This window comes from Tribolium castaneum, chromosome 7 (genome assembly GCF_031307605.1).
Source record: "Tribolium castaneum strain GA2 chromosome 7, icTriCast1.1, whole genome shotgun sequence".
NCBI lineage: Eukaryota > Metazoa > Arthropoda > Insecta > Coleoptera > Tenebrionidae > Tribolium > Tribolium castaneum.
The window spans coordinates 17,485,704-17,513,698 of NC_087400.1; the positions used below are offsets into that span (position 1 = coordinate 17,485,704).

Consider the following 27,995-nt stretch of genomic DNA (forward strand, 5'->3'; position numbering starts at 1 on the left):
AACTCCTTTAATTTCATAGTCTAAAAATTGATATTCGTGATGCATTTGTTAAAAGTTTTGTTAGTTTACGTGTTTCTAATATCACCAATAAAATGTGTTGTAGGGGAAACTTCTCCACAATTAATTTATGAATTGTCTGAAATAACAAAAAACTTAACAGATCTTTCCAACATTATCGACGATAATAATTATATGACAGGCGATAAAAAAGAAGAATATGTCTTTACAACACTGGAAACTATTTACGTTAAGATTGGAGGGTTGAACCAATCACTTTACAGAGATGGTATGTTTTTCAAACTCAAAGATTATTGAATTAAAAAATAATTATTTGAAGAACAAAGTGTGAATATCATTACACTTGCAAGTGGTTTTTCTGTTGTCGATATAACAACCATTTACACCCATTTTAATGTAATGAACAATCTTGTCAGAAATTATAAAAAAAGTGCCAAGTCTATGTTACTTGCTGAAGCTAAGAAAATAATTTTACCAAAAACAAACTCATCAGTTGTATTTTTGAGCGGAAAAATTTACGAACAAGTAACAAGTTCAGATTTTTTAGAAATGTTTCAGGAAAATTTGAGGGTAATTCATTAATTAGAAAAAAACTACAATAAACTTAAAAACTTTAATACAGGGGGATAAAGGTTCCTGTAATGTATTTCAATCTTCACGACAGCTATTTGACAATTTTATTAATGGTATTCTACTAATACACAGTGAGTCATTTGTTCTCGAACAAACGGCTTTCAGTATTAAAAACTTGTACGAACAAGGTACTCAAAGGTAAGTAGAAAACAACAAAAGATTAATGTAATATTTTTATAGCTGTCGTTGGTAGTAAGATGCAACAAAGTCAAGATAATTTTATCGTAGACATTAACATTATAACAAGACTGATGAAGCATTATGCTGAAAAAATACCAACAGAAATGTGGAGATGCCATCCGGATAAGCATATTAAAGGGAAATTTAAACCACAAGTTTCCTCCAAAGTTATTTATTACAAGAATAATGAATATTCCGTTGGATGGATTACAATAATCAATGGTTATGAAAGTTTGATCAAATTTGGCCAATTGTTATTTGTTTTTGTATAGTAATGTCGTCAAAACATATCTCAGAGTCGTAACCACAATTCGTTTGAAATTCCAAGTAAATAGTTTCGAAGTTGCTGAGTGATACGAAAAAGTTTTATTGATATGATATGACGTTAATATTTAACATGAATTAATTTAATTCGATAATGTCCAAATAAATTAACCTACGTTTCAGATGATATTGCTCGAACTCATAGGATCCAGGCAATTGACAACGCGTTTCTAAATTACTTGTACCAAAGGCGGATTATAACATGCTCGCGGAATCTTTGATACGTGCATCGCATTGAATTTTGCGCCCTAGTGCCGAAATTCCGTCTCCGGTAAAAGTCAGGTGATCAACACCTAGAATGAATTACGAATAAAACCCGGACATACAAGCTTTTACAAATCAATCTGAATAAATGTAGAAGTAATTTCTCTCTAAAGTTTTCCGTCCACGAGCTTTGACAAAGACTTGTGCAGAACTTTGCCATGTCGCGATATCAGTTTATTACAGATAATCACGGATGATTATGTCTGCTCGATCGTCCGTAGTAGCCTGCAAGTACGTGGAAGTACTTGCCGTTGGGACGGGAATTACAACGTCCATTCTAAGTACAACGGGCGGAAACTACGACCTGCCACCGCGTCTTAGACCTTGTTAAAGTTGGGGAAGAGCGTCCCCGGGGACTACGACTCTTCCCATGAAGATGGCCAACTCACGAGCCTGTAATTTCTGATCTGGACGCAAAAGAGAAACACTCTTTTGCTTTATCGCCTAACGCGTTGCGGAAGAGAAATCGTTCTACTCTAAACCTATCCTTAACTAGCAACAAATCCTTCTATTTCGTAATATTTTGGTGTATGCAACCTTAAATTATCTGTGTACAACAGTTTGAATAGCACCGTGGGTTTTGGATTTAGACTTTTGTTGTAGTTGAATATTTGTTTGATGCCGTTTCACTCAAATTTGTCGTAACAGATTTAGAAGTTAGAAGCAAAGAATATAAAGAACTTTTAATATTGTAATTTAAAGGTGGGATGGTTGAATTGAAAAATATGAAATTGTTTGTTGCGAGTTATTTTAAGTTGAAAATGATTTATTTAAAATTTATATAGCTGACGTAAGACGAAGCACAAGAATTTAAATAATTACTGGTCTTTTCGGCATTTCCGATGCTTAATAACTTGGTGGTTACGAGAGAATTTATGAAATGAATGATAATGATCACTATTTCGAAATGACTTAAATGATTTAATATTATAATATTAAATGAATAAAAAATTAATTAATCCTTTTGAGGGCCTACCTAGAAATTTTAATCCTCCTAACGCAGGGGGTTAGCTGCTTCCCAGGTGTTGTAGTTCGCAGCACTACCTAATCGAACGAACACTAAACTTGTCTCGTTTTTAACTTACTCACTAATCACTAACGCTATCACTTAATTCAAGAATTTAAATTAATTTAATTTAAAATTACGCTTAAATGCACTTAGTACAATTTAGACGCACTAAAAGGTAAACGAAGATGTTTTTTAAATTTATAAAAATTTAAAAGGGCAACACGACAATCGACTACCTCGAAAGACCGTCAAAAATCGAATCCCTCCTAAAGTCAAGGGCTCATCTTGCGTAAGCTACACTAACTCGCTTACCCCACTACCCTTGTTAAGTAGTTTCCACATATGCGAAATTTTGCAAATTTGACTCTTATGATGTCTTGGCATTTGATCAAACCTTGTTTAACTTTCTAAATATTATTATTAATTAACAGCTGGGGTGTTTTCCGATTAACAATTTCATTATAATTAAACATTAAATTTGGTAATCGTCGATCTGAACTGAATACAATACAAGAACGCTATGGAATTTCCCCAAATATCCTGAAAGAGAAATTAAACTCCAAAATTGGTTGTTGTCAGGTCTGAAGTTGTTTTTGGGAACACAATGAAATGAATTTTGTGTAACAACAAATTTTGTTTGTTTAAATAACACAGAAAATATAAGGAAGAACCCCGTGAGGAAACTGTAATTTTGGTCGTACTACCCCTTGTTAGATGTCGCCCCCAGTACTACACCGGTACTATTTTAACATTTCCGCGTTTTTCTCCAATTTCCTTAGGGATTTTCCTGTCTACTTTCCTCTTAGGATTATGTTAGTAACGGGCAGCAATCGTGTCATGCAATTTTTTTGCTTACAATAATTTAATTAAATAGAATGATTTATACATCCGAATTTCGACGGCTGCGCCTTAAATATTAGGGTTAAATTTTACATCAAAATGTTCAGAAAAATTTCGCGTGTTTTTCTAAACTACTGGTTTCGTGATCTGATGTTGATTTAACAAAGAAAACGTTAATTTCGCTGTAATTTCTTATAAGGAATGCACATGTGTGCTTGTAATTTGATATTCTTTTAAAAAGCTCTGTTCTGTAACGAATTTGTCAACACCCCCTATTCAAGCGGCACTTGACCAACGTCGTTTTGGCTATACTAATCTAGTTAACAGACATGAATTTCAATCGACCAATTCGTTCTTGAAGTTTTGCAACAATTTGTTAACAATTACGCCGAATAAAATAAATTATTCAATTTTATTTGATGACTGGAGTACACTGCATAAAGACTCAACTTTTTGGTACGAAACGTTACGGGAATTTTTGAATAAGATGAAATTTTGATTCTTTCTCGAGTTGTTTACTGATCATCAACGTGCCTTAAATTGGCTCATAAATTCCTTTCTTTTTGAAACGTGACTAGTTAATTTCTAAACAAAATTTTGGATTTAATTTTAGGTTTATCAATAAATTTTGGCTATTTTAAACGAAAGTAAATTAATTATGCTTTTGTGAGAAAATCATTGGATTAGCTGGGCGACTGTGGTGCAGAGCCAGGCCGTCGCCAACCCCCATATCTTTGCATATCCACTTGTTAAAACACATGGCCTTTCGACCACCCAATTTGGCGATTTATAACGTTTTTAACAGTTCTTGGAAAGTTTCGTGGGAACGATAATTTTCTAAACATTTTAATGCTAACAAAGGAATAAATAAGTTAAATTAAAATTTGTTGCAACTTTTGAATTGAAGTTGAATTAATATTGTCAAAGAACTAAACGTTTAAACTGACTCCGAATATTTTGCGCTGGTTAATAAAATAAAATTTTAAATACCGCGATCATCACATTCGCCCCCTGTCTTGCGTTGCTTCGTAGATGCAGCGTAAGACACCGCGTGTAGGTTTGCTGTCCTCTGGTTGGTGGTCGGAATGGTGGAATCACCAGATGGTGGATGCGCCCATAATGTCAGAAACGCTCGAATTGGTAGATACGCCTCGAGATTGGCCCTCATGAACTTCTTGCGGTTTTATTTTAGTCGTCTCGTCGGTGGTAGAATTTCAAATTTGTCATGTTGTATACACCTTTAATTTCGTTCGTCACTGGGTCGGCGATTTGGTATGTGTTTGGATGAGGCTTGGCGATTATTTTGTACGGACCACTGTACAAAGGCATGAACTTGGCGAATTGGTGGGTTCTGGTATCGGAAGTCACTTTGTTCTTCAGTAGGACCCAATCTTCAATTTCCAGTACGGTAACTTCACCCTTTTGGTTTTTCTGCCGTAAGTTCGCGTGATGTCTCAAGTATTCGCGAGCCTTTTCATGAATTTCTTCTCTCGTGAGTGGCGGACGTACAGGCAGTAAACCCGATGTGACTGCATCTAGTGGGTTTGGTGGTGTTCTGCCGTACAGGATTTCATATGGAGAAAATCCGGTACTGATGTGTGGCACGTAGTTCAAACAATCTTCGATGTTGCTCAAATGGTTGACCCAACTGGTGTGGTTTTCTCTACAATACGCTCGGAAAATTCTCCCCAGCTCCCGCATTACGCGCTCGCTAGGGTTCGATTCTGGGTGACGAATCGACGAGAGCGTTGGTTGAATGTCGGCAGCTCTCAAACTATTCTGCCAAGTGTTCGAAATAAATTGTGTCCCGTGGTCGCTTAACACACATTTGGGTTTGATGTACCCAGAGAAATCCTCTATGAGACGTTTGGCAGCGATTTTGGCGGTGGCTTTTCTCAGTGGGTAAAGTTTGAGAAACTTGCTGAAGACGTCAATGACCACAAATACATAGGACGCCCCCAATCGACCTGTTGGTAAAGGCCCATAGAAATCGACGCAAACTAGGTCTCCAATGTGGTCGTAAAGGATTGGCGTTAATGGACCCTGATGTGGACGGTTGGAACTTTTTGTCTTCTGACAAAGGTCACAACTTCGTAGACGTTTCTTAATTGTACGATACATGTTCGGCCAGTAGTACTCGCGCTTCATGGAATTGTACACTTTGGTTGCCCCGAAATGGCCCAGGAGTTGGTGATGGTAATCCACGAGCTTAATTACCAAACTCTCAGGTATGGCCAGGCAAACGTCGTTTGAATTTTGAGATCTGTGAACTAACACATTATTTGTGAAATTATATTGGGACCAAACCCGTTGAGTTCTCGCATCTGGAGCAGCTGCACCGGATTGTTTGTTGGCAATTATTTGACTCAAAACAGGATCATCTGATTGGTGTTGTTTGAGATCGGACATCAGTTGGAGAATTTCAGGTGTGTTGTTGACTTCAAACATTGCAACTATTGGTTGTTCACGTGGATATTCATAACTGGCTTCACCGTCGGACGGGTATCGTGACAGGATGTCGGCAACTACATTATCCTTTCCTTTTACCAACTCGATTTCGTAGTCGTACTGTCCTAGTATCAAAGTCCATCGAGTTAGGCGTTCACTGAGCAAACGACAACGGCTCAGAAATTTCAAAGCTTGGTGGTCGGTTCGGATGATGATTTTTGTGACTTGGATGTAGATTCGAAATTTGTGTAAGGCAAAAATGACGCCGAGTAATTCCTTTTCTGTAGTCGTGTAGTTGAGTTCGGGTCCTTTCAAAGAGCGACTTGCAAAAGCGATCACACCTCGCGAACCGTCTTCCTGAATTTGATACAATTCCGCCCCCAATCCGTAACCAGAACTGTCAGTTTGGACGTAGAATATTTTATTCAGGTCGGGGTAACGTAACAACACAGCTTCGAGGAACAGATCTTTCACACGATCGAAAGCTTCTTGTTCATTTCGTCCCCATCTCCATTTTTCACCCTTTCGAAGTAGTTTGTTTAAGTCTTGTGTGCCTGCACTGTATCGAGCACAAAATTTTCGATAAAAATTACAAAGTCCCAGGAAGGCTCGAACGTGTTTAGTTTTCTGGGGAACCGGAAAATTTCGGATGGCGCTGATTTTTTTCGGGTCGGCTTTGATACCGTTGATTGTGAGAATGTGCCCCAGAAATTTCACTTCCTTTTGTATGAAATTGGATTTTTCGAGATTTATCGTCATTCTAGCTTGCTTCAATTTTTCGAAAACTTGTCGGAGATGTTCTAAATGTTCGTTTAGCGTTTCGGAAGCCACTAACAAATCGTCGATATAATTCACGACGAATTCGCGAACTTCTGTTCCTAACACTACGTCCATTGCACGACTGAATGAACCCACAGCAGTTTTTAACCCGAAAGGTAGGACTTGGTATGTGTAACTGCGACCGTTGTACAGAAAGGCGGTGTACTGTCTGCTTTCTGGCGAAAGTGGGATTTGCCAGTACGACGATCTCAAATCAATGGTGGACATGTAGCGAATTCCGTGAAATCGACGTAATAATTCGTCAGCAGCGGGTGGTGACTCACAATCGGCGATCATTTTGGAATTGATCATTCGGGCGTCGAGGCAAATTCTCACCGTTCCATCTTTCTTTTTCACTACCGTCATGGGACTTGCGTAAGGTGACGCCTCACGTTTTATTACCCCCAAGTCTAACATTTCCTGAATTGTGGCGTCGACGGCAGGACGTAGAGCAAAAGGTACTGGGTACGGTCGTTTCAAGAAGGGAGTCTTGTCGTGTAGTTTTATTTCGTGAGTGTATTTGTGTGTTAGCCCTGGACGCGAACTAAAGATACATCTGTACTCTTGCAGCAGGTGTATTAATTTCCGTTTCTCGGCCTCAGGAATTTTTAATGGGTCCACCTTGGCTTGTAGGGCACTGGGTGACTCTAAGTGTTGCTTTTTGTTACAAGTCGTGATCGGCGCCGAATGATTGACTTCGATGTGACCAACAAGATCTTCCACATAATCCTCCGGTTCCGGTGGTATCTCCGTGGTTTTTCTAAACGGAAAACTGTGGTGCTTCTCCCCGTTTCTCAAAAGGATTTCGTTGTTATCGAAATCGATGACCGCGCGTTGTTCATTTAGCCAGTCTGCTCCCAAAATGGTTGGCTTGATTAAATTTTTAACGACAAGCGCCACGACGGGGTAGAGATGTTCGTCGATTTTGATTTCCAGGTAACACTGAATAACAACCTGGCAACTTCGCTGGCCGATGGCTCCACGAAGATGGATTGAGGTAACCGGTAATGTGGGCGGTTTGTTTCCGGTCTCGATCAACTTGGACCAAACTTCTTCGGAAATACAGCTGACTTCACTTCCGGTGTCCAAAAGCGCGGTGACTGATTGTTGTTGAGAGATTTGGATCTTAATCTCCGGCACGACCCTTTGTATGTTGTTGTTACCTGCGGCAGCGGATTTAATTATAGAAAAAACATTTAACTTAACCTGGGATGCTCGCGGTCGAGCATCGTTTTCCCCTTCTGTTGACTGTGACGAAGTTGAACGTTTACGTTTCTCTCCCGTCCTCAATTGTTGGTTCCTGCTGTCGCTTTGTGGGCCGTGCTGCTGGCCGGAGTACTTTAGGCCCCGTCCTGTACTCCGCCCCCGTTTCCCGAATTCTTGGAGTTTCGTGATGTTTCACCCTGCGCTCTCGAACTTGTGTTGTTGCGGTTGTCGTTGGGGTTGTTTTTGCGCCAGTGATTGTTGCTGTTGTTTCCGTTGTTATTGTGCCAACGGTTGTTGCTGGTGCTGGGTTGGTTGTTGCGCCATTGTTGTTCGTCACTTGAGCGTTTTGGGAAACCATTTCCACGATTTGCAGGAGCCGCAGGACGAGTTACTTCGTGGCGGTCAATGTTTGGCCGCGGGCGCTTTGGCTCGTTACGCCGCTGGTGGTCTGTTGCGCGGGGTCGTTCCCTGGGAGCGATGTTGGTTTTCTCTCCCGGATTTTGTCCCGGAATTTCTTGAGCTGCCAGGAATTCGGCGGCATCCGTGGTGGTACAGATTTTCTCTAATACCCACAACGACTGTATTCTTTCGGGGAAGTGACGCAGTAATTCATCCAGCAACACTTCCTCCGATAAAGGTGTTGTTAACATGTTCGCCATGTCGACGTAATAAGCAAAATGCGACAGCATCGTGCCCCTGGTTTCGTCATAGCGGCCTGTAGCGATTTGAAATCTGATGTCCCGTTGACGCTTGGCCGACCAGTAGGTCCGGAGAAAGTCCCGTCGAAAGTCCTCGTAACCACGCCACTTCTTCTGGAATATTCCCGTCCAATGTTTGGCATTGCCTTTCAAGCAATCCATGGCGACTCCCAAAAGACGCTGCGAGTCGAGCCCGAAAAAACGTCCATATTCTTCAATGGCTCGTAAGAATTTCACCGGATTTTGCCTTTTCAGGCCTTCGAAAGATGGTCGTTCAGGAGCTGGGAGTGGGCGATCCAGCAAGCTCCGGAGTACTCCGGAAATTGCGGCCACATTGTCTGTTGTGATTGGCATAGGTGGTGAGGCCATCACTGCTCCCGAAGTCGCTGATGTGGTCGAACTTCCCGGCTCTTGCACAAGAGGGCTCGCAAGAGGGGCTGGTTCCGGAGCTACCGGAATTTCCGGGTCGGGTTCTGGCGAAGTCGTCCCGTCGCTAGGTAGTGGAGTGACTTGCCAACCATCGACATCAGCGGCGGCGCTGGTACTTGGACGTACCTGAAGGATGGCTTGCGGTCTTTGAACCGCTGTCGACGTCGATGGCGCCGCGAAGTTTGGCACATTCCTTGGTTGTTGGGAGTTTAACCAACGAACGAACCACGTCGGCATTTCTTGCGGTGGGGCTCCGGCGTTTCCGGTGTTCCTGTTGTTTTCCATGTCGACAACCTTCAATCTCGGGTATCGAACGATCAAATAAATTGGAGTCCTAGAAATTTTAATAACACAGCAGTATCTTATTTACGGCAATTTTCCCCTCGGAAATGACACTTTATGACTTTGAATCCTGGTCACGGCACCAATAAAAATGTAGTGAGACCGTGATTGATGATGGTTGATCGATGTTTAAATGATTTACAACTTATTTTAATTGATTTATTTAATTAATCTTGAATTTTACTTTTGTTTTCTTTTTTCGAAATGGTTTGGCTCGTCTAGTTAATTGATACGCTACATGATCATTTCACTTACCTACGTTGTGTTGTTTTGATGTACGAAGTCACTCTTATAATGATATCGTAATTTGATCTTAATTCTTATCAGAAAGGGTTCCGGATTTATCCGTAACGCAAGTCCGGATTCAAAGTAGTGTCAAAACGCATGGGAGAAGAAATTTAAACCACAAGTTTCCTCCAAAGTTATTTATTACAAGAATAATGAATATTCCGTTGGATGGATTACAATAATCAATGGTTATGAAAGTTTGATCAAATTTGGCCAATTGTTATTTGTTTTTGTATAGTAATGTCGTCAAAACATATCTCAGAGTCGTAACCACAATTCGTTTGAAATTCCAAGTAAATAGTTTCGAAGTTGCTGAGTGATACGAAAAAGTTTTATTGATATGATATGACGTTAATATTTAACATGAATTAATTTAATTCGATAATGTCCAAATAAATTAACCTACGTTTCAGATGATATTGCTCGAACTCATAGGATCCAGGCAATTGACAACGCGTTTCTAAATTACTTGTACCAAAGGCGGATTATAACATGCTCGCGGAATCTTTGATACGTGCATCGCATTGAATTTTGCGCCCTAGTGCCGAAATTCCGTCTCCGGTAAAAGTCAGGTGATCAACACCTAGAATGAATTACGAATAAAACCCGGACATACAAGCTTTTACAAATCAATCTGAATAAATGTAGAAGTAATTTCTCTCTAAAGTTTTCCGTCCACGAGCTTTGACAAAGACTTGTGCAGAACTTTGCCATGTCGCGATATCAGTTTATTACAGATAATCACGGATGATTATGTCTGCTCGATCGTCCGTAGTAGCCTGCAAGTACGTGGAAGTACTTGCCGTTGGGACGGGAATTACAACGTCCATTCTAAGTACAACGGGCGGAAACTACGACCTGCCACCGCGTCTTAGACCTTGTTAAAGTTGGGGAAGAGCGTCCCCGGGGACTACGACTCTTCCCATGAAGATGGCCAACTCACGAGCCTGTAATTTCTGATCTGGACGCAAAAGAGAAACACTCTTTTGCTTTATCGCCTAACGCGTTGCGGAAGAGAAATCGTTCTACTCTAAACCTATCCTTAACTAGCAACAAATCCTTCTATTTCGTAATATTTTGGTGTATGCAACCTTAAATTATCTGTGTACAACAGTTTGAATAGCACCGTGGGTTTTGGATTTAGACTTTTGTTGTAGTTGAATATTTGTTTGATGCCGTTTCACTCAAATTTGTCGTAACAGATTTAGAAGTTAGAAGCAAAGAATATAAAGAACTTTTAATATTGTAATTTAAAGGTGGGATGGTTGAATTGAAAAATATGAAATTGTTTGTTGCGAGTTATTTTAAGTTGAAAATGATTTATTTAAAATTTATATAGCTGACGTAAGACGAAGCACAAGAATTTAAATAATTACTGGTCTTTTCGGCATTTCCGATGCTTAATAACTTGGTGGTTACGAGAGAATTTATGAAATGAATGATAATGATCACTATTTCGAAATGACTTAAATGATTTAATATTATAATATTAAATGAATAAAAAATTAATTAATCCTTTTGAGGGCCTACCTAGAAATTTTAATCCTCCTAACGCAGGGGGTTAGCTGCTTCCCAGGTGTTGTAGTTCGCAGCACTACCTAATCGAACGAACACTAAACTTGTCTCGTTTTTAACTTACTCACTAATCACTAACGCTATCACTTAATTCAAGAATTTAAATTAATTTAATTTAAAATTACGCTTAAATGCACTTAGTACAATTTAGACGCACTAAAAGGTAAACGAAGATGTTTTTTAAATTTATAAAAATTTAAAAGGGCAACACGACAATCGACTACCTCGAAAGACCGTCAAAAATCGAATCCCTCCTAAAGTCAAGGGCTCATCTTGCGTAAGCTACACTAACTCGCTTACCCCACTACCCTTGTTAAGTAGTTTCCACATATGCGAAATTTTGCAAATTTGACTCTTATGATGTCTTGGCATTTGATCAAACCTTGTTTAACTTTCTAAATATTATTATTAATTAACAGCTGGGGTGTTTTCCGATTAACAATTTCATTATAATTAAACATTAAATTTGGTAATCGTCGATCTGAACTGAATACAATACAAGAACGCTATGGAATTTCCCCAAATATCCTGAAAGAGAAATTAAACTCCAAAATTGGTTGTTGTCAGGTCTGAAGTTGTTTTTGGGAACACAATGAAATGAATTTTGTGTAACAACAAATTTTGTTTGTTTAAATAACACAGAAAATATAAGGAAGAACCCCGTGAGGAAACTGTAATTTTGGTCGTACTACCCCTTGTTAGATGTCGCCCCCAGTACTACACCGGTACTATTTTAACATTTCCGCGTTTTTCTCCAATTTCCTTAGGGATTTTCCTGTCTACTTTCCTCTTAGGATTATGTTAGTAACGGGCAGCAATCGTGTCATGCAATTTTTTTGCTTACAATAATTTAATTAAATAGAATGATTTATACATCCGAATTTCGACGGCTGCGCCTTAAATATTAGGGTTAAATTTTACATCAAAATGTTCAGAAAAATTTCGCGTGTTTTTCTAAACTACTGGTTTCGTGATCTGATGTTGATTTAACAAAGAAAACGTTAATTTCGCTGTAATTTCTTATAAGGAATGCACATGTGTGCTTGTAATTTGATATTCTTTTAAAAAGCTCTGTTCTGTAACGAATTTGTCAACACCCCCTATTCAAGCGGCACTTGACCAACGTCGTTTTGGCTATACTAATCTAGTTAACAGACATGAATTTCAATCGACCAATTCGTTCTTGAAGTTTTGCAACAATTTGTTAACAATTACGCCGAATAAAATAAATTATTCAATTTTATTTGATGACTGGAGTACACTGCATAAAGACTCAACTTTTTGGTACGAAACGTTACGGGAATTTTTGAATAAGATGAAATTTTGATTCTTTCTCGAGTTGTTTACTGATCATCAACGTGCCTTAAATTGGCTCATAAATTCCTTTCTTTTTGAAACGTGACTAGTTAATTTCTAAACAAAATTTTGGATTTAATTTTAGGTTTATCAATAAATTTTGGCTATTTTAAACGAAAGTAAATTAATTATGCTTTTGTGAGAAAATCATTGGATTAGCTGGGCGACTGTGGTGCAGAGCCAGGCCGTCGCCAACCCCCATATCTTTGCATATCCACTTGTTAAAACACATGGCCTTTCGACCACCCAATTTGGCGATTTATAACGTTTTTAACAGTTCTTGGAAAGTTTCGTGGGAACGATAATTTTCTAAACATTTTAATGCTAACAAAGGAATAAATAAGTTAAATTAAAATTTGTTGCAACTTTTGAATTGAAGTTGAATTAATATTGTCAAAGAACTAAACGTTTAAACTGACTCCGAATATTTTGCGCTGGTTAATAAAATAAAATTTTAAATACCGCGATCATCACAGTACCTATACTTAATTTTTAAGTGGTCGAAAATTGCGCTTTCGTGGACCTCTGTAAAAACGGTTAAAGAGCCTGTTTTTGTAACAGAAATAGAAAATAAATTTTAGCTGTGAACGAAGCCAATCACGTGTCATTTGTAAAATGTGACAACACTCTCCAAGTTCCGATTAAAAATGTCAAATGCGTCTAATAATTGCATTACAAAGGAAGAATAATTAAGCCAAATCACTTGCTAAACGAATGAAAGCAATAAGGTTTTATTGTAAGCACGTCCCTTTTTCGAAATATAAACGAAAAACCATTCAACGACACCCTCTTGATGGCCCCTGTGCTAGGCTCATCTCGCAGGAATTGCGACTTTTAATATACAATGTGTTTTTAAATGATTGTCATCTAATCTGTTAATTTCTCATGTAAAATCAGAAAATGGCGCTTCATGGAACTAATGATGGCATTTAGACATCGAATATTACCATTTTCAATTTATTAAGTCTCCAATTCGGAAATAAGCTTCAATATTAAAAGTGTTTTTTGCACGGTGTAACAGTTTAGTTGCATTTTAACGAAATTTTTAAAAGAAATTAATTGAATTTTATAAATGACAAATTTGACATTTATTGACACAGGATTCAATTGAGTAGAGCGGCACAAATCTTTTTCCATGTAAACCAATTTCAAAGTTAACTAGATAAGAATCATAAAAAAACACATTGTATTTATCTCATAACTAATCCTAAAGTGAAAAATTCTATGTCCGTATGTGCACATTTTTAGCGGTTTGACAGATGCGTGGTGTTGTCAGTTTGATTTGACTTTGTACCTTACACTACCCCAGAGATACAAACTTCTTGTGGTTTATTAATTAATAACTCCAAAATTTGGACAGTAACGACAGGTTATTTTTGTTTTAAAATACTTATAATATCTCAATGTTGATTTAGTTTTTTTATGAAAATCTTAAGAAGAGTTGGCCAGTTATATCAAAAACGTAAAAAAGTGGTCCAGTCCAGCTCCCGTCTTTTGTAGCTCAGTTACTATTAAAGTTCCAGTTCTGATATTTTAATGATGTTATTTGTACTCTTGGGCACATTTCGGGAAAATATTTTTGATTATACAGAGTGTCTCAAAAAGATATGACGTCATAATAATAATTTTTTTGAATGGCATACTATTATTTTTTGTGCTCATTACGATACCTTTTTAGCATCTTACATGTACTTAATTTTGTTTTCAAATGGGTTCAGGGATTACTGTTAAAAAAAAATAAAAACTAAAAAAAACGGTTTTACATCTTTAGTTTTAAAAATCATTAAAAATAGAAACAGTGTTTTTTTGACGACGTTAATGCTAAGCAAGTGTTAAGCATAGTTTAAAAGACTTATTAAGTAAGTTTGATTTATTAGTATTAGTACAGGGTGTTTACAGTTTATTTGTAAACTTTTTAAATTTTAGAGCTTTTTACAATGTGTTCAAAAATGGTTGTTTATCAAGTCCCCTATGAAATTTGAACGTAATGTGTCGCTTAATTTAAATTGGGAATGCCATCAGTGACCGATCCGTCAAAATAATGCAAAAGGCTTCGAATCCAAAAACGATAGAATACAAAACATCAAAAATCACTGAAATATAAAATACAAATCAAAACAAACCTTACCCTTCAAAGAACTTTGCCGAATAATACAAAAAGTGAGTAAAAAGCTAATTCAAAGATTTGACAGAGAAATTACAATAGTCATTTGGAGAAAGCGGTACAATCAATTTGAATTCCAGAGTCAACTTGATGAACATCCATTTTTGAACACTTTGTATTTTGTTTATTTTTATATTTTTATATCATTTGAAGCGAAATTAAAAAACGAAAATTTTGTCTTATTACAATTCTAACGTAAATTCTAAGACATTTGGAGTTATTACACAGTTCAGCACCACAAATAGTATGTAAGGGTCAGTTTCATAATCGAAATAAAGGGACTTTAAATTAAATGTTGATTTAGAATGTGACATTTTTGTCAATAAAGCTGTAATAACTAGCACATTATAAACAACATTTACTTTAATGCTCTTTTAAATTCTATTATGAAACTAATCCTAACAAAGTGTTTTAAATTAAGGAAACTTTAAAATGTTACTGTTTAAATCTGGTTCAGTGGCGCCCCACCATAGAGTATTAAGAAAACATGTTTAAAGCAAACAGAACCTAAATAATTTGACGCCATAAAATCCCATGGTTAGTAGAGACATGGTTGCGCCGACTAGCGGCTAGCCCCTGCCGGTCTACAAATGTTCGCTCAGTCGAAATGTTGCGAGCGAGGTCGGAACAGTACGAACGGAGACCATAACGGACTTCTCATTTCAGCTGGGCATATTGGAATAGTGGTTTTTATGGAAATATGTTGCGCGTGGCTGGGGCTTCGCCCCAGTTAACTAAAAGGAAACAAACCCCACGACCAATTAAACTCGAAAACGTGGAACTCGAAACGTGGAATAGTGTTTTTTTATGGAGCTAGGGTGGCGTACAGTTCATAAACATAAACACTATTCCACGTTTCGAGTTCCACGTTTTCGAGTTTAATTGGTCGTGGGGTTTGTTTCCTTTTAGTTAACTGGGGCGAAGCCCCAGCCACGCGCAACATATTTCCATAAAAACCACTATTCCAATATGCCCAGCTGAAATGAGAAGTCCGTTATGGTCTCCGTTCGTACTGTTCCGACCTCGCTCGCAACATTTCGACTGAGCGAACATTTGTAGACCGGCAGGGGCTAGCCGCTAGTCACAAAAAGAAGGGGAACCGACTTTAGCAACTAGCGGCTAGCCCCTGCCGGTCTACAAATGTTCGCTCAGTCGAAATGTTGCGAGCGAGGTCGGAATAGTACGAACGGAGACCATAACGGACTTCTCATTTCAGCTGGGCATATTGGAATAGTGGTTTTTATGGAAATATGTTGCGCGTGGCTGGGGCTTCGCCCCAGTTAACTAAAAGGAAACAAACCCCACGACCAATTAAACTCGAAAACGTGGAACTCGAAACGTGGAATAGTGTTTATGTTTATGAACTGTACGCCACCCTAGCTCCATAAAAAAACACTATTCCACGTTTCGAGTTCCACGTTTTCGAGTTTAATTGGTCGTGGGGTTTGTTTCCTTTTAGTTAACTGGGGCGAAGCCCCAGCCACGCGCAACATATTTCCATAAAAACCACTATTCCAATATGCCCAGCTGAAATGAGAAGTCCGTTATGGTCTCCGTTCGTACTGTTCCGACCTCGCTCGCAACATTTCGACTGAGCGAACATTTGTAGACCGGCAGGGGCTAGCCGCTAGTACTTTAGCACCGCTCGAAAATCAACAAAAAAACTTCGTAGAATTACAACCTAAGTGTACATAATAAATATTTGTTTTATAATTTTTATTTAACACACACCCATAGTTTAAAAAAAAGCTTGAACACAAACATTCAGAATAATTCACAATACATAAAATTACATGACGAGAAAATATTAATACGCAGTGTTTTCTTTTCAAACGTAGCCAATTAATTGCATATTAATTTTATTCCCTAGATGCTAGTCATTTAATTCTTATTTATGTAACAAGTTTTAACGGACGAATCGGATTAAGAACGAGGCGACAAAAGAGCCGAGTCCTTAATGAGATGAGTCCGCTAAAACTATCTTGGGGAAGTGTTGCATATAAACCTTTTTGGTCCAGCCCTCTAAAACAACAAAATTGTAAAATTTTATACATTTCCAATTCAACCTCATCAGAAGTGCGGTCGACCAATAGTCATATCAACGACTAATTTATTGAAACAATGATTATTGTTTTATCAAATAATGTAGTATATTATGGTATTATAAGACGCATTTTGTCGCATGCACGAATTTAAGAAGTGCGACAAAATTCCTTATAAACGAGATATCATACAGTATTTTTTCTACTTCGCACTTTTTGTACCAAAATCACATACGATTTTTTTACAATTTTAGATAAATTATAAAAAGATGAGTGTAAAACTTGACTGACCCTTTAGGTTCCTATAGGGCACCTTCTCTCCACAAGTTTTTCCTTCCATGGTAATAACCAATAAAATTCCTAGATTTTGAATTTGAACCAGAGTTAAATTTTAACAGTCCATTGAATCGACCTATGAGACAGCCTTATTTGTACGTGCACTAAGGGCCACAGAGCACGACACTCCATTTTCATATGGTACGGCTTCACTCTAGAGCTGCTAATAACTGTTTTAAGAGAACATTACTTGCGTATTTCTCTGAATGATAGACATTTTCCGCTTAAACATGTTGAAAAGCTCTACTTCGTTTACGACTTCAAGGCGCAGAATAAAAAATTCCAAGTTTACCTATAATCTTTATAAATTCGTTTTTAGGCGAAACATACTTGGAAATTACCAACTTCCTTCATGGTTACTTAGTACACCAAAGAAATTTGGACCCCCAAGGGCGATGCGTAAACGATTGTAAGTCTTTTAAAATGACAAAATTTCAACAATGTGTTTATGATAAAGCATGGTGTAAAGAAGAAATTCCTTGTGCCAGAATCATTAGTTGTAGTACGTCTATTGATTCAACAATGGAAATCTGTCCTGCTGTAAGTATATGACCTCTTTTACGTACAAAAACTATTTCCCTTAAGAATTTCCCTGAGGATAACAGAAGATATTACCACATAAAATTACATAAAGGAACATTTTTTGGAACAAAAGAACCATGCAACAGCGAAACGACAGTTTTGGAATTAAACAAATACTACAGCTATTTGCCAACTTTTCAATGTCCTTATTGTTTTTGTTTGTGTGAGGAGAGTCACACTTTATCTTCTGATAGATATATTAATTTACGGATTAGTATGGTTAATATAAGTGATAACAGGTAAAACTTTTTATACAGGACTGCTTAAAAACCGGCGCATCAACTCAGTGACACGTTGTTGAAAAATATTTGTGTAGATTAGTGGAAAATTTTTGAAAAAATTTCTAAAGTCGTATTTACAAAAATCTGGAGCTCCAAATTTATTTTGTTAACTCCTTCAGTTTTCATCATTTTATAATGTTTTTATGTTTCATACTTAATAATCATTTCCTAACACACTGATGAATAATTATTTTTAAATTTTTTATCAGTCCCTAGCATTTTTTTTAATTTAAAAAAATTAATAGTATATTAAAAAACAAGTTTTATAAAAGTTGATTTGGCGCACGAATTACTAGTTACTAAACGAGCCGTAGGTGCGCCAAAACCCCTATAAAACGAGCATTTTATGCAAATTTTTGTACTTTGTGCTCCCTTTTTTCTTATTTTAATAAAACAAATTTTGTCGTCAAGGGAATTTTGTGTCAGTTGGTAACGGTAATAAATAATAAATAGTTAATAAAGAAGAATTAATGATTAAATCGATTGTACGTGTATTTCACGCATTATCGATGAAACTCCTGAAATCTAAATATATTTAAATTCATTAAAGTACACTCTACGTTAATTAATAAACTATTATATACGCAAAGTATAAAACAATTATTAAGGCGATTCTCAAGAACTGTAAAATTATAAAAAATGTGTTTTTACTCTTTTTTTACTTTTATACATATCTTAAACTCGACAACAATTTTCTTCCGGAAACCAATGTGGCGCCTCCATCCGGCACTTCCTTCCAATTAAATTTTAAAAGCGGTAATTTATTCTAAAGGTGGTTTTTTGCTTGCTATTGCTAGTATTGGGTTTAATTTTTGTATGCATATTTACAATGATGTTGTGCATGAATGGTGTTTTTTTTCCGATCTGTGCAGTATCTTGCGATTGGCACCCAAGTCTCAGATCAGCAGACCGAATATTTACCGAATGGTTAATCGTGGCGATTTGATTTTTTGGAAATTTGGATTCCGCCGGTCATTTTACCTTGAAAACTCTCGATCCTAAAGATAACTCAGAAAACTTAGTAAATAATAAAAAAAACTTTGGTTTAGACAAACTGTGACGAGATTAAATTTTTGAGGATATTTTTCAAACGGTTAGTCACAGCGATGATTCATGCAAATTTAGATTCTGAAGCTCATTTTATGTTAGAAACACTCAATCCTAAGGAAATAAATCCAAAAACATGGCAAATTTAGATATTGAAGCTCATTTTACGTTAGAAACACTCAACCCTAAGGAAATAACTAAGAAAACTTAGACAAATTGTAACGTTTCAAACATAAGTTATTTTTATTGTTGATCACATTCTATTGCGATCACAATTATTGTAGACAACGTTCCCACATTTAATTTGTGGCTGTGTCTAAACTCCCGGCACCGGTATCCACTCCAATCCCGGCATCGTCATGAATATTGGAAGTGACGTCACCAACGACCAACGACCGGTATTTGTTATGGCTTTCTGCACAATCGGCGCGACAAACAACAATATCAATCGATGTGCAAAGTTATTTTTTATATAAATAATTAATTTTCATAGCCAATTGACTGTGAAATTGTGTCTTTGCTAAAGTAGGTAGGTACTGTGTTTCATTTTAATACTACTAATACTAATACTACTACTAATACTTCATTTTAATACTAAATTTAGGACGTAAATAAATCTTTACCTTAACTTATAGGTGAGGCCAGGATTATTGTTTGGCCTGTTACATGTCAGGTGTATTTAAAATCGTTTAATTAAGACGTGCACTACGTTTCCACAGCTTTGTAAAGTTTTGTTTCTCGTAATAATTCAGGGACTTTTCTACTTCCAATTAAGTATAAAACTTTAGTCCAATTTTGAATATATCTGATATAATCTCATCTCGACATTGGCCCACAATCCAATATTTATTTACGCCCCAAAATCATATAAAAAATTTGAAAATAAAACAACTTTAGTCACAGTACGAAGGTACTTTAGCACAGGCACGATTTCATAGTACAGCTTTTAGTGAAAATAAATTACATTTATCTAAAATAATAGCTTTGCGCACCCGTTGATATTGCCGGATGTGCAAAAAACTATAATTGAAGACAAATACCGGTCGTTGGTGACGTCACTTTCAATGTTCATGACGCTGCCGGGATTGGTGTGGATACCGGTGCCGGGAGTTTAGACACAACCTTAATTTATTTATCAGTTACTGAAATACATCGATTTTTTTACTATTTCGTCCTTTATTTGTTAGCATTTCTCTACCACACACCATTGAGTTGGTGGCTCAGGTATAGGGTATAAGAATAAATTATTATATTTTAGAGTTGTCACAGGCTTGAGATTCATTAAACACAATCGAATCATTCATTTGCAAGTACAAGAAGGAAAACTTCTTCAAAGGGGTTATGTTGATCCAAAAACTGTTCAATGGGTCCCCCCTGAAGATTATAAAATCACTGATAGATATATTTCTAAGGGACAAGATTATCATACATTCTCTTGGGAAGGACGAATTATAGAGTTAACTGAAATAAAGGCCGAAGAAGGATCAGTTGTAACAGGTGTTAGATTCATTAAAAAAATGGATAGTTTAAGTTTACAAGTTGTGACAACAGCATTCGATTTTAACACTGGAAAACTAGAAAAAAATCCAAATTGTAGTACATTTAAAAGCACACCAAATTTCTATTGGAGGCATAAGTAAAATTAACAATTAGATCTCAATTTTCCGTAATTTTTTTAACTTGTAGATTTAAGGAAAATGTTAAGTTAGAGTCACCAGACATTCCTATTCGTAAAAATTTGGCGTCCACTGATTTCTCAAAAAACAAGTGTATTAAATTTACTAATACAGACTACCAAAAGGACGCCGGACAAACGACGATACCATTCTTCGACGCCCAACCTGTTAATAGTACTATTCCAACTCCATTATCTGGTGTAGGTCTCTTTCACAAAGGGCACAAAGGATCTGGAGGTTTTATAGCACCAAAAATTTTCACTTACGATTTTAGTAAATATATACTAGTAAGTTACTGTGAGTTTGTTTACATTTTTGGAATAAGTACACAACTAATTCAAAGTTCCATGGTTGATGTAATTTTATATTTTAATATAGGAACTTTAATTTCTAGGTGATACATGCAGAGACTCGTCCAATGTCGAATAAACCAATAACAAGTATGTTTTTAATGTAATTTAAAATAAAATTTCAAACTTGCATTTGCAGATTCTCAAACGTCACATATGGCTACGAATTATAAAGAGAAAACGAATAATTTCAGCAAAGACAATGTGACTAAGCCATCGGTAAGTATGTATTAGTCTGTATCACATCACAAACAATATATCAATAATCAAAAGATTAAGAGCCGGTTTAAAGAAAGCTCTGTTACAATTTAACTCGTTGGTAAAACTTAACAACGCGAATGGACCAACCAAATTGCTTAAATTTGGTCACGTGATTAGTTAATCACGCATTTAATTGCGGATTAAATTAATCACGCTTCTATAAACCGGTCCTTAATTTTATAAAAATGAATTTTGATTATGATCATACAGGGTGACTTTTTTAAAACAACCCAGCGTGAATATTTTAGAATATAAACAAAAAATTAGAATACTTAAAATAAAAAATAACAATACTTAATATTACAATGTGTTCAAAAATGATTGTTCATCATGTCGACTATGAAATTCAAATTCAATGTGCCGCTTCGTTTAATTAACAATTGTAATCTAAGAACCGGTTTACAGAAAGCGAAATTAAGATATAATTCAGAACTAAACTAATTAAAATTAAGTTGCCATTTAAAATGCATTAACATATGTCAAGTTAATCGCGATTAAAATTTAATTGCAATTAAAATGTTCTGTAAATCGGTTCTAAGGGTCGATTTATAGAAGCGTCATTAACTTAATTTACAATTATATGCGTGATTAACTGAGCACATGATTTTTGCTGTTGTGTATTCTTTTGTTTTTAGATTCGATGCGTATTTACATTATTTTAACGAATCTGTCACTTTGACGTAATTCATAATTTAAATTAGGCGGCACATTACGTTCAAATTTCATAGATGATTTGATAAACAACTAATGTTGAACACATTATATGTTTTATAATGTGGAGCTTTTAATTTTTAGGATGTAAAGGCATCTCATCTTTCGTCAGATACGACGATAACTAGTATGGCTTTTAGAAAAGAAATAATTATTTATTAATATTTTTAAATTTGCAGAATATAAAAATTCTACCCAGTCACCTAGGACTCCCAGTCTTGTAAACCGAAAAACAAAAACTGCAATTAATGTTACCGGTGCAATCAATACTATAACAGTTCGTCCGGATAGAGACAATGAAGAAGATATTTCCCTGACAATTACAATGATTTTTATTCTTGTTCCACAGTTACTGCTTTTTATTGTTGCTATAATTATTTTTAAAAAGCAACTGAAGAAAATATGTGTCAAAACTGATATGGACAGAAGACCAGAAACTATACCACTACAAAATATTGTAATTGAGAGCCATAATTTAAGAAATATTAAAAAAGAAAACTTTATTGAATATTTGATTTGCAACTTAGAAACCAACGAATTAGAAGATGGTTTCCTAGTAAGATTATTTTATAAAATTGTTTACAAGTTATATGCTTAATGCTGAATACTTAGAAATTGCCAACTGTTACGGACAAAACAACGTGGGAAGCATTAAGAAATATAAATAATAATAAAAACCGACATTGTAAACGAAATAACCTTCCATGTAATATACAGTGTTAAGATTACAAGGTTATTTTTTAAATGCGTTTTAGATGATTATAATAGAGTTGTTCTTAAAAAGCTGGACGGAGTGGGAACAGGCGATTACATAAATGCTAGTTATATTAACGTACGTATATTTAAGAATAAGTTGTTAATTTTTAAATAAAAGACATTTTAGGGTGTTGATCGCTCCAAGGCATACATCGCGAGTCAAGGGCCAAAATATTACACGCTACGAGATTTTTGGAGAATGATTTGGCAAGAAAAAGTTGAAGTAATAGTAATGGCGACAAATTTTATAAATGACGACGGAAATAAAGTTAGAATTATTGATGAGTTGGTATTGGTAGATAAAACTTTGTTTTCTCTTTTTAGAGACTATGTGCCGAATATCTACCTCCAAAAGTAGATTCAATTTTTGAATGTGGCCGCATCATAGTGGAATTAATTGATGAAGAAAACTATGAATATTATGTCAAAAGAAAGTTAAAAGTTCGTTACTTGAAATTCCAACGAGAAATTTGTCATATTCACATACATTGGCAATCTGATAGTCAACTTCTTTATTCAAATGATTTAATGCCAGTTGTCAAAGAAATAAATCAATTATACGAAAAAACTTTGCATCCAGTTTTAATACATTCTGGGTAGCTAACAATCTAATAAGAAATTGTTCCTTTACGAAAAACATCTAATGTTTTCAGGTATGGTACAACTAGAACGGGTGTTTTAATCCTGTGCGATATGGCACTAAAAATGCTTAAAAGTTGCAACACTGTTAATATTTACGACTTGGCTAAGAAATTGGCAGAACAAAGATGCAGTCTTATAAATTCGTCGGTATGGAAAATTAATTGTTTGTGTACTGACGCTTGAAAAATAAATTTTAGCAACAATATATATTAGTTCACTTATTGATATCAGAATATATAATGGAAGAAGATTGTCCATTAACAGATAGTGCAACTGAAAGTCTTCAAGAAAAAGATGCTAAAAATTTGTTGAAATACATTGAAGAATTATGCTACTATGACAAAATTGTTCGATCTTGGATGCCCAAAGCTACAGAAACCAATATTCCTACAATTTTTGGTAATTATACAATGTGTTTTTAAATGATTCTCATCTAATTAACTTTGAAATTGATTTACAAATAAAAAAAATTTTTGCCCCTCTGTTCAATTCAATTAATTTCTTTTGAAAATTTCGCTAAAATGCAGCTAAATTTTTACACCGGGCAAGAAATTATTGAATTATTATTGAAGCTTATTTTGGAATTGGAGACTTAATAATATTTAAGCAGTGTCAATTCAACAAAAAATTTTAATGAACTTAATATTTTAAGCTGATGGCTATGGAAAACATGAGAACTATATAGTTACACAACTAAGAAGAAATGTTGAAAATAAATCAGCTGCGTTCTGGATGTTAGTTGCTGATAAGTCTGTAGATTGTATTGTATCTTTAAGCAACGTGACAATGCAAGTAAGTATTTTACAACTAAGATTAATAAAAATACATGCATTTTGCATCTTCCTATAGAGATATGCAAACTCCGAAAATAAGAAATACTTCGAGTTAATTTCTGATGAAAAACTCCAGTTTCGGAAATCTCAAGACATATACAAAAATACTTCGTACTGTATACTTTTTGGTTACAAACGTTACTTTTTCTCGTTTAACTATGATGTTTTCGTGCCCAAATCTTACACTTTAATAGTTATTTACATTTACGTACGGTAAATATGTAATACGTATACTATGTTTTATCTACGCCTGGAGGAGTTGAGGTTGGACAAATTGGGAGTTCAGTCGGCTACAAATGTACAAAAGTTCTGAAATGTAAAAATATTACTATCAAGGTCTCTAAAAATAATAAAATAAATCATAAATACTTTTTTTCATAATACTGTAACAAATGTTACCTGTAAGGGGCGCCAGCTAAGATGAGGCCAGCGAGAACGAATTAAAGGCAAATTTTAACATATAAAAAAAACTCAAGTATAGGAAAAACCTTCAAAAGTTAAGGCGCCCTTTTTACAGATGTGGACGTTCTCAATGATTTTAACGTGCTTTATAAAAAATAAATATCAAGTTATCTAGTGTTTATAACAGTTATACAATGTGTTTTTAAATGATCCTCATCTAGTTAACTTTGAAATTGGTTTACGTGTAAAAAAAATGATGCCGCTCTGTTCAATTGTATTCTCTGTCAATAAATGTCAAAACTGTTGATTGTGAAATTCACAAATTGTCAGTTACTTAAATTTAAAAATTTTGTTAAAATGCAACTAAATTGTTGCACTATACAAGAAAACACTTTTATTGTCGAAGCTTATTTCCGAATTTGAGACTTAATAAATGGAAAATGATAATATTCAGTATTTAAATGCCTGTTATTAACTCTATAAAGCGGCATTTCTGATTTTACATGGGAAATTCACAGATGACTAGATGAGAATCATTTACGGTTGTGTACAATTTGTTGCAATTAATAAAAAGTTATTCAAAATCAATTTGAAATCGAAATTTGGATAATAAAAGCTTATGACTTTAGATAGAGAAAAGAAAAGAAAAATAGTTCACAAATTCTATGCAATATATAAAGTGAGTCTCCTAAAAATATTCTTTACTACACCTACCACAAAAACTAATAATTCCATAGAAATTATATAAAAATTTAAACCTCTTAAATTTAAAAATAAATTGTATACGTCCTGTTATAATTCAGTTCAATCAATAGACTTATAGACTTAGACCTTGTTCAAGACGTATGTACGTACTAATAATGTTATCAAGAAAACACCGTTTCTATTTTTTATTAATTTTCAAATCTTAAGGTGTAAAATCGATTTCTTTTGATTTTTATTTTTTTAACAGTAATCCCTCAATCCATTTAAAAAACATTGGGGACATGTAAGAAGCTACAAAGACATCCTAATGAGCCCTAAAAAATAATAATATGCCATTAAAAAAATATTTTATGACGTAATACTATTTTGGGACTGTGTATAGTCAAAAATTCTTTTCTAGAAAACGTCCCAAAGTATAAATAACGTCTACAAAATATAAAAAATCTAACTCTACTAATAACTGAGCTACAGAAGACGGGATCTGTGCTGGGCCACGCTGTATTTTTTTCAGTTAAGAACTGTAATTTCAGTGATGTCAATAATCAATTTTTTCGTAAAATTTCATTTTAGAGTAGGTAAGGGCAAAGTTGCTCATTTTTACGCTCAACAATTATCTGAAAGAAAATTTGATGCGTGATTTTTAGTTTTTGAATAATTATCAAAAATCAAACATTTATAATTTTCAATTTTTTTTTAAGCGAAAACCAAACGAACTAGACATTTTTAATTAGGACGTTCTTTAGGCACTTTTTTACAAGGAATCTGAATTTGTCATCGTATTTTCCAAAACCTTCTTGATGTCAGCACTCAACTTTATTTTTTCTTATTTGATGATTTATTTTAAAAAATAGTATTGCAGCTCCATTCGGAAACACCCAGAATATTTAAAAATAATTTTAAGGGAGTTAAAGGGTTAGTAACTTATAGCTTTGGTAAAACATAATGATTTTCTAATATTTGAAAGTCAATAATTGTCTTTTCCAACTCGACACTCTGGATATAAAAAATTACGTAATTATTAATTTCGCCCTGCAAAATTTTACACACACGAATGTAAGTACCTATTAAAAATACCTATTTTTACGAAACTATTATACCCTAGAATTCTGTATTGTTGCAGTTGTATCCTTGCAGAAGAGTTTATGAAAACGTTGTTATTAACATAGAATTTATCAAAGTAACAGAAACTCCAGCTTTTGTCTTAAGAACAATGTCTTTGCTAATTTATCATAAAATTACACAAACGGTAAGTTGTATCTGCAAAGTAAGGTAATATATTACGCTGGGAAATTGTTTCCAGATTCAGCACAAATCAGAGATCCTACTGTATGAAGTTAAAGATGCGAAGCAATCACCAACTTTTGCTAACAACATCCTAACGTTAATATGCGATGTTAAAAAACATAATAAAATTGTTGTTTCTTGCAGGTAAAGCAGCTCTTATACGGGGTTATTCACGAGTAAATAGTACTGTAAAGTAAAATATACTATATGTTAGTCATCCAAATCTAACAAAATTTTCTAAATAAGTGTACAAACTAGAGAATATCAGCTTTGGTCCAGAACTCTACAAGAATGTGAAATTAACAGCAAAATCAAAAAATTCTTTACCGGCACCTATTTCGAACACCATTGCCGGCAATTTCACAGTTTTGAGTCTTCTTTTGTTAATAAATTTTCCAGTTGCTTTCACGTGTGCATAAAACGTAGATAGAATGCATTCAAATCGTGAAAAAATAGGTATTGCTATTCGTGAAAATCCCTGTATTATACGTATTATTACTAATTTTACTGTTTAATAAGTTCATAATGCCTTTTTTTAATTCAGTGACGGCGTTACAACGTGTGGGCTATTTCTAGTATTAGCTTACATAACAGACAAGTTCAAAGCAGAAAACAAAATTGATATTGTTAATGCTATACGTGTTGCAAGAAGAACTGGTATTGAATTTTTTAATACTAAGGTAAATATTTTGTATTGTTGTATTGGTTTACATAATTACTAATACTTTCTTTTTACAGAAACATTTACAAATGTTAAATACATGTATTTCTAAATATTTAGAAAACTTTGGCGAATATACACTAATTGATGAGTGCAGTCCGAATACTAAATAACTAAGCTGCAGTTTAGAAAATGTTAATTACTTAATTTAGGTTAGATTGATAAATGATGGATAGAAATTGAAAATGGCACATGTTTGACACTTCCTGAAAATATAGAATACAATAAAGCAAGCTGTAATGTCCAGTTTGCCTTCTCATAACTTGCAAAACTCTAAAATGACAAAACGTCACTGACATCAACCGGGTGACTATTAGAAGTTGTGCCAAACAATTTATTGTGATATTCAGATTTTTAACAATGGTAACCCTTAAGAGACGCATGTTCATAAACTGGAACTTTTTTCATAAAAAAAATATTATAATATATAATAAATAAACATAAATACTGGCTGTTTTTCTTTTGAACTTTGTTGTTATAAATTATTCATGCACTTCAAAAAAATTAAGGCTGTGTCTGAACTCCCGGCAGCATCATGAAAATTAAAAGTGACGTCAACTCCGGAATTTGTCTTCAATCTTCAATAATAGGAGATAAAAATAGTGCAAATATTATATCTTAAACTACATTTAAAAAAATTTCAAAGTTTTACCAATTCGCACTCTGTCCCATATTTTTTAAAACGCTGTAAATACGGTTACAGATACAAGAAAAATGTTCAGATGAAAGTTGTAGAGAACTAAATTTAAAAAAAAAAGTCCGCAAACCATATC

At 34.9% G+C, this 27,995-nt stretch overlaps 1 protein-coding gene across 12 annotated transcripts; it reads left to right on the forward strand.

The window, feature by feature from the left end:
• Positions 1 to 27,669, forward strand: LOC103315180 (receptor-type tyrosine-protein phosphatase epsilon). Of its 12 annotated transcripts, XM_064358109.1 has the most exons (24): positions 42 to 59; positions 104 to 286; positions 338 to 588; positions 641 to 779; positions 832 to 967; positions 17,289 to 17,511; positions 17,557 to 17,792; positions 20,140 to 20,517; positions 20,568 to 20,844; positions 20,952 to 20,997; positions 21,047 to 21,126; positions 21,964 to 22,006; positions 22,059 to 22,435; positions 22,492 to 22,585; positions 22,635 to 22,711; positions 22,763 to 22,903; positions 22,960 to 23,231; positions 23,289 to 23,424; positions 23,475 to 23,676; positions 23,930 to 24,069; positions 26,338 to 26,463; positions 26,518 to 26,645; positions 27,046 to 27,181; positions 27,240 to 27,669. In XM_064358109.1, exons 2-24 carry the CDS (start codon positions 193 to 195, stop codon positions 27,333 to 27,335), a joined length of 3,828 nt encoding a protein of 1,275 aa, XP_064214179.1. In that variant the 5' UTR covers positions 42 to 59; positions 104 to 192; the 3' UTR covers positions 27,336 to 27,669. The 12 variants fall into 12 exon arrangements, 6 of the variants coding, with proteins under 6 accessions (XP_064214180.1, XP_064214178.1, XP_064214181.1 ...); XM_064358110.1 differs by having other exon boundaries at positions 2 to 286; positions 566 to 588; XM_064358108.1 differs by having other exon boundaries at positions 3 to 286.
• The last annotated feature ends 326 nt before the right edge of the window (positions 27,670 to 27,995 follow it).

Coding starts and splice junctions, on each gene's coding strand:
- LOC103315180 (XM_064358108.1), top strand. CDS start 40: ATGCATTTGTTAAAAGTTTTGTTAGTTTACGTGTTTCTAATATCACCA. Junction 17,793..20,139: donor GTTAATATAAGTGATAACAG/GTAAAACTTTTT, acceptor ATTATATTTTAG/AGTTGTCACAGGCTTGAGAT. Junction 22,586..22,634: donor TAAACGAAATAACCTTCCAT/GTAATATACAGT, acceptor AATGCGTTTTAG/ATGATTATAATAGAGTTGTT.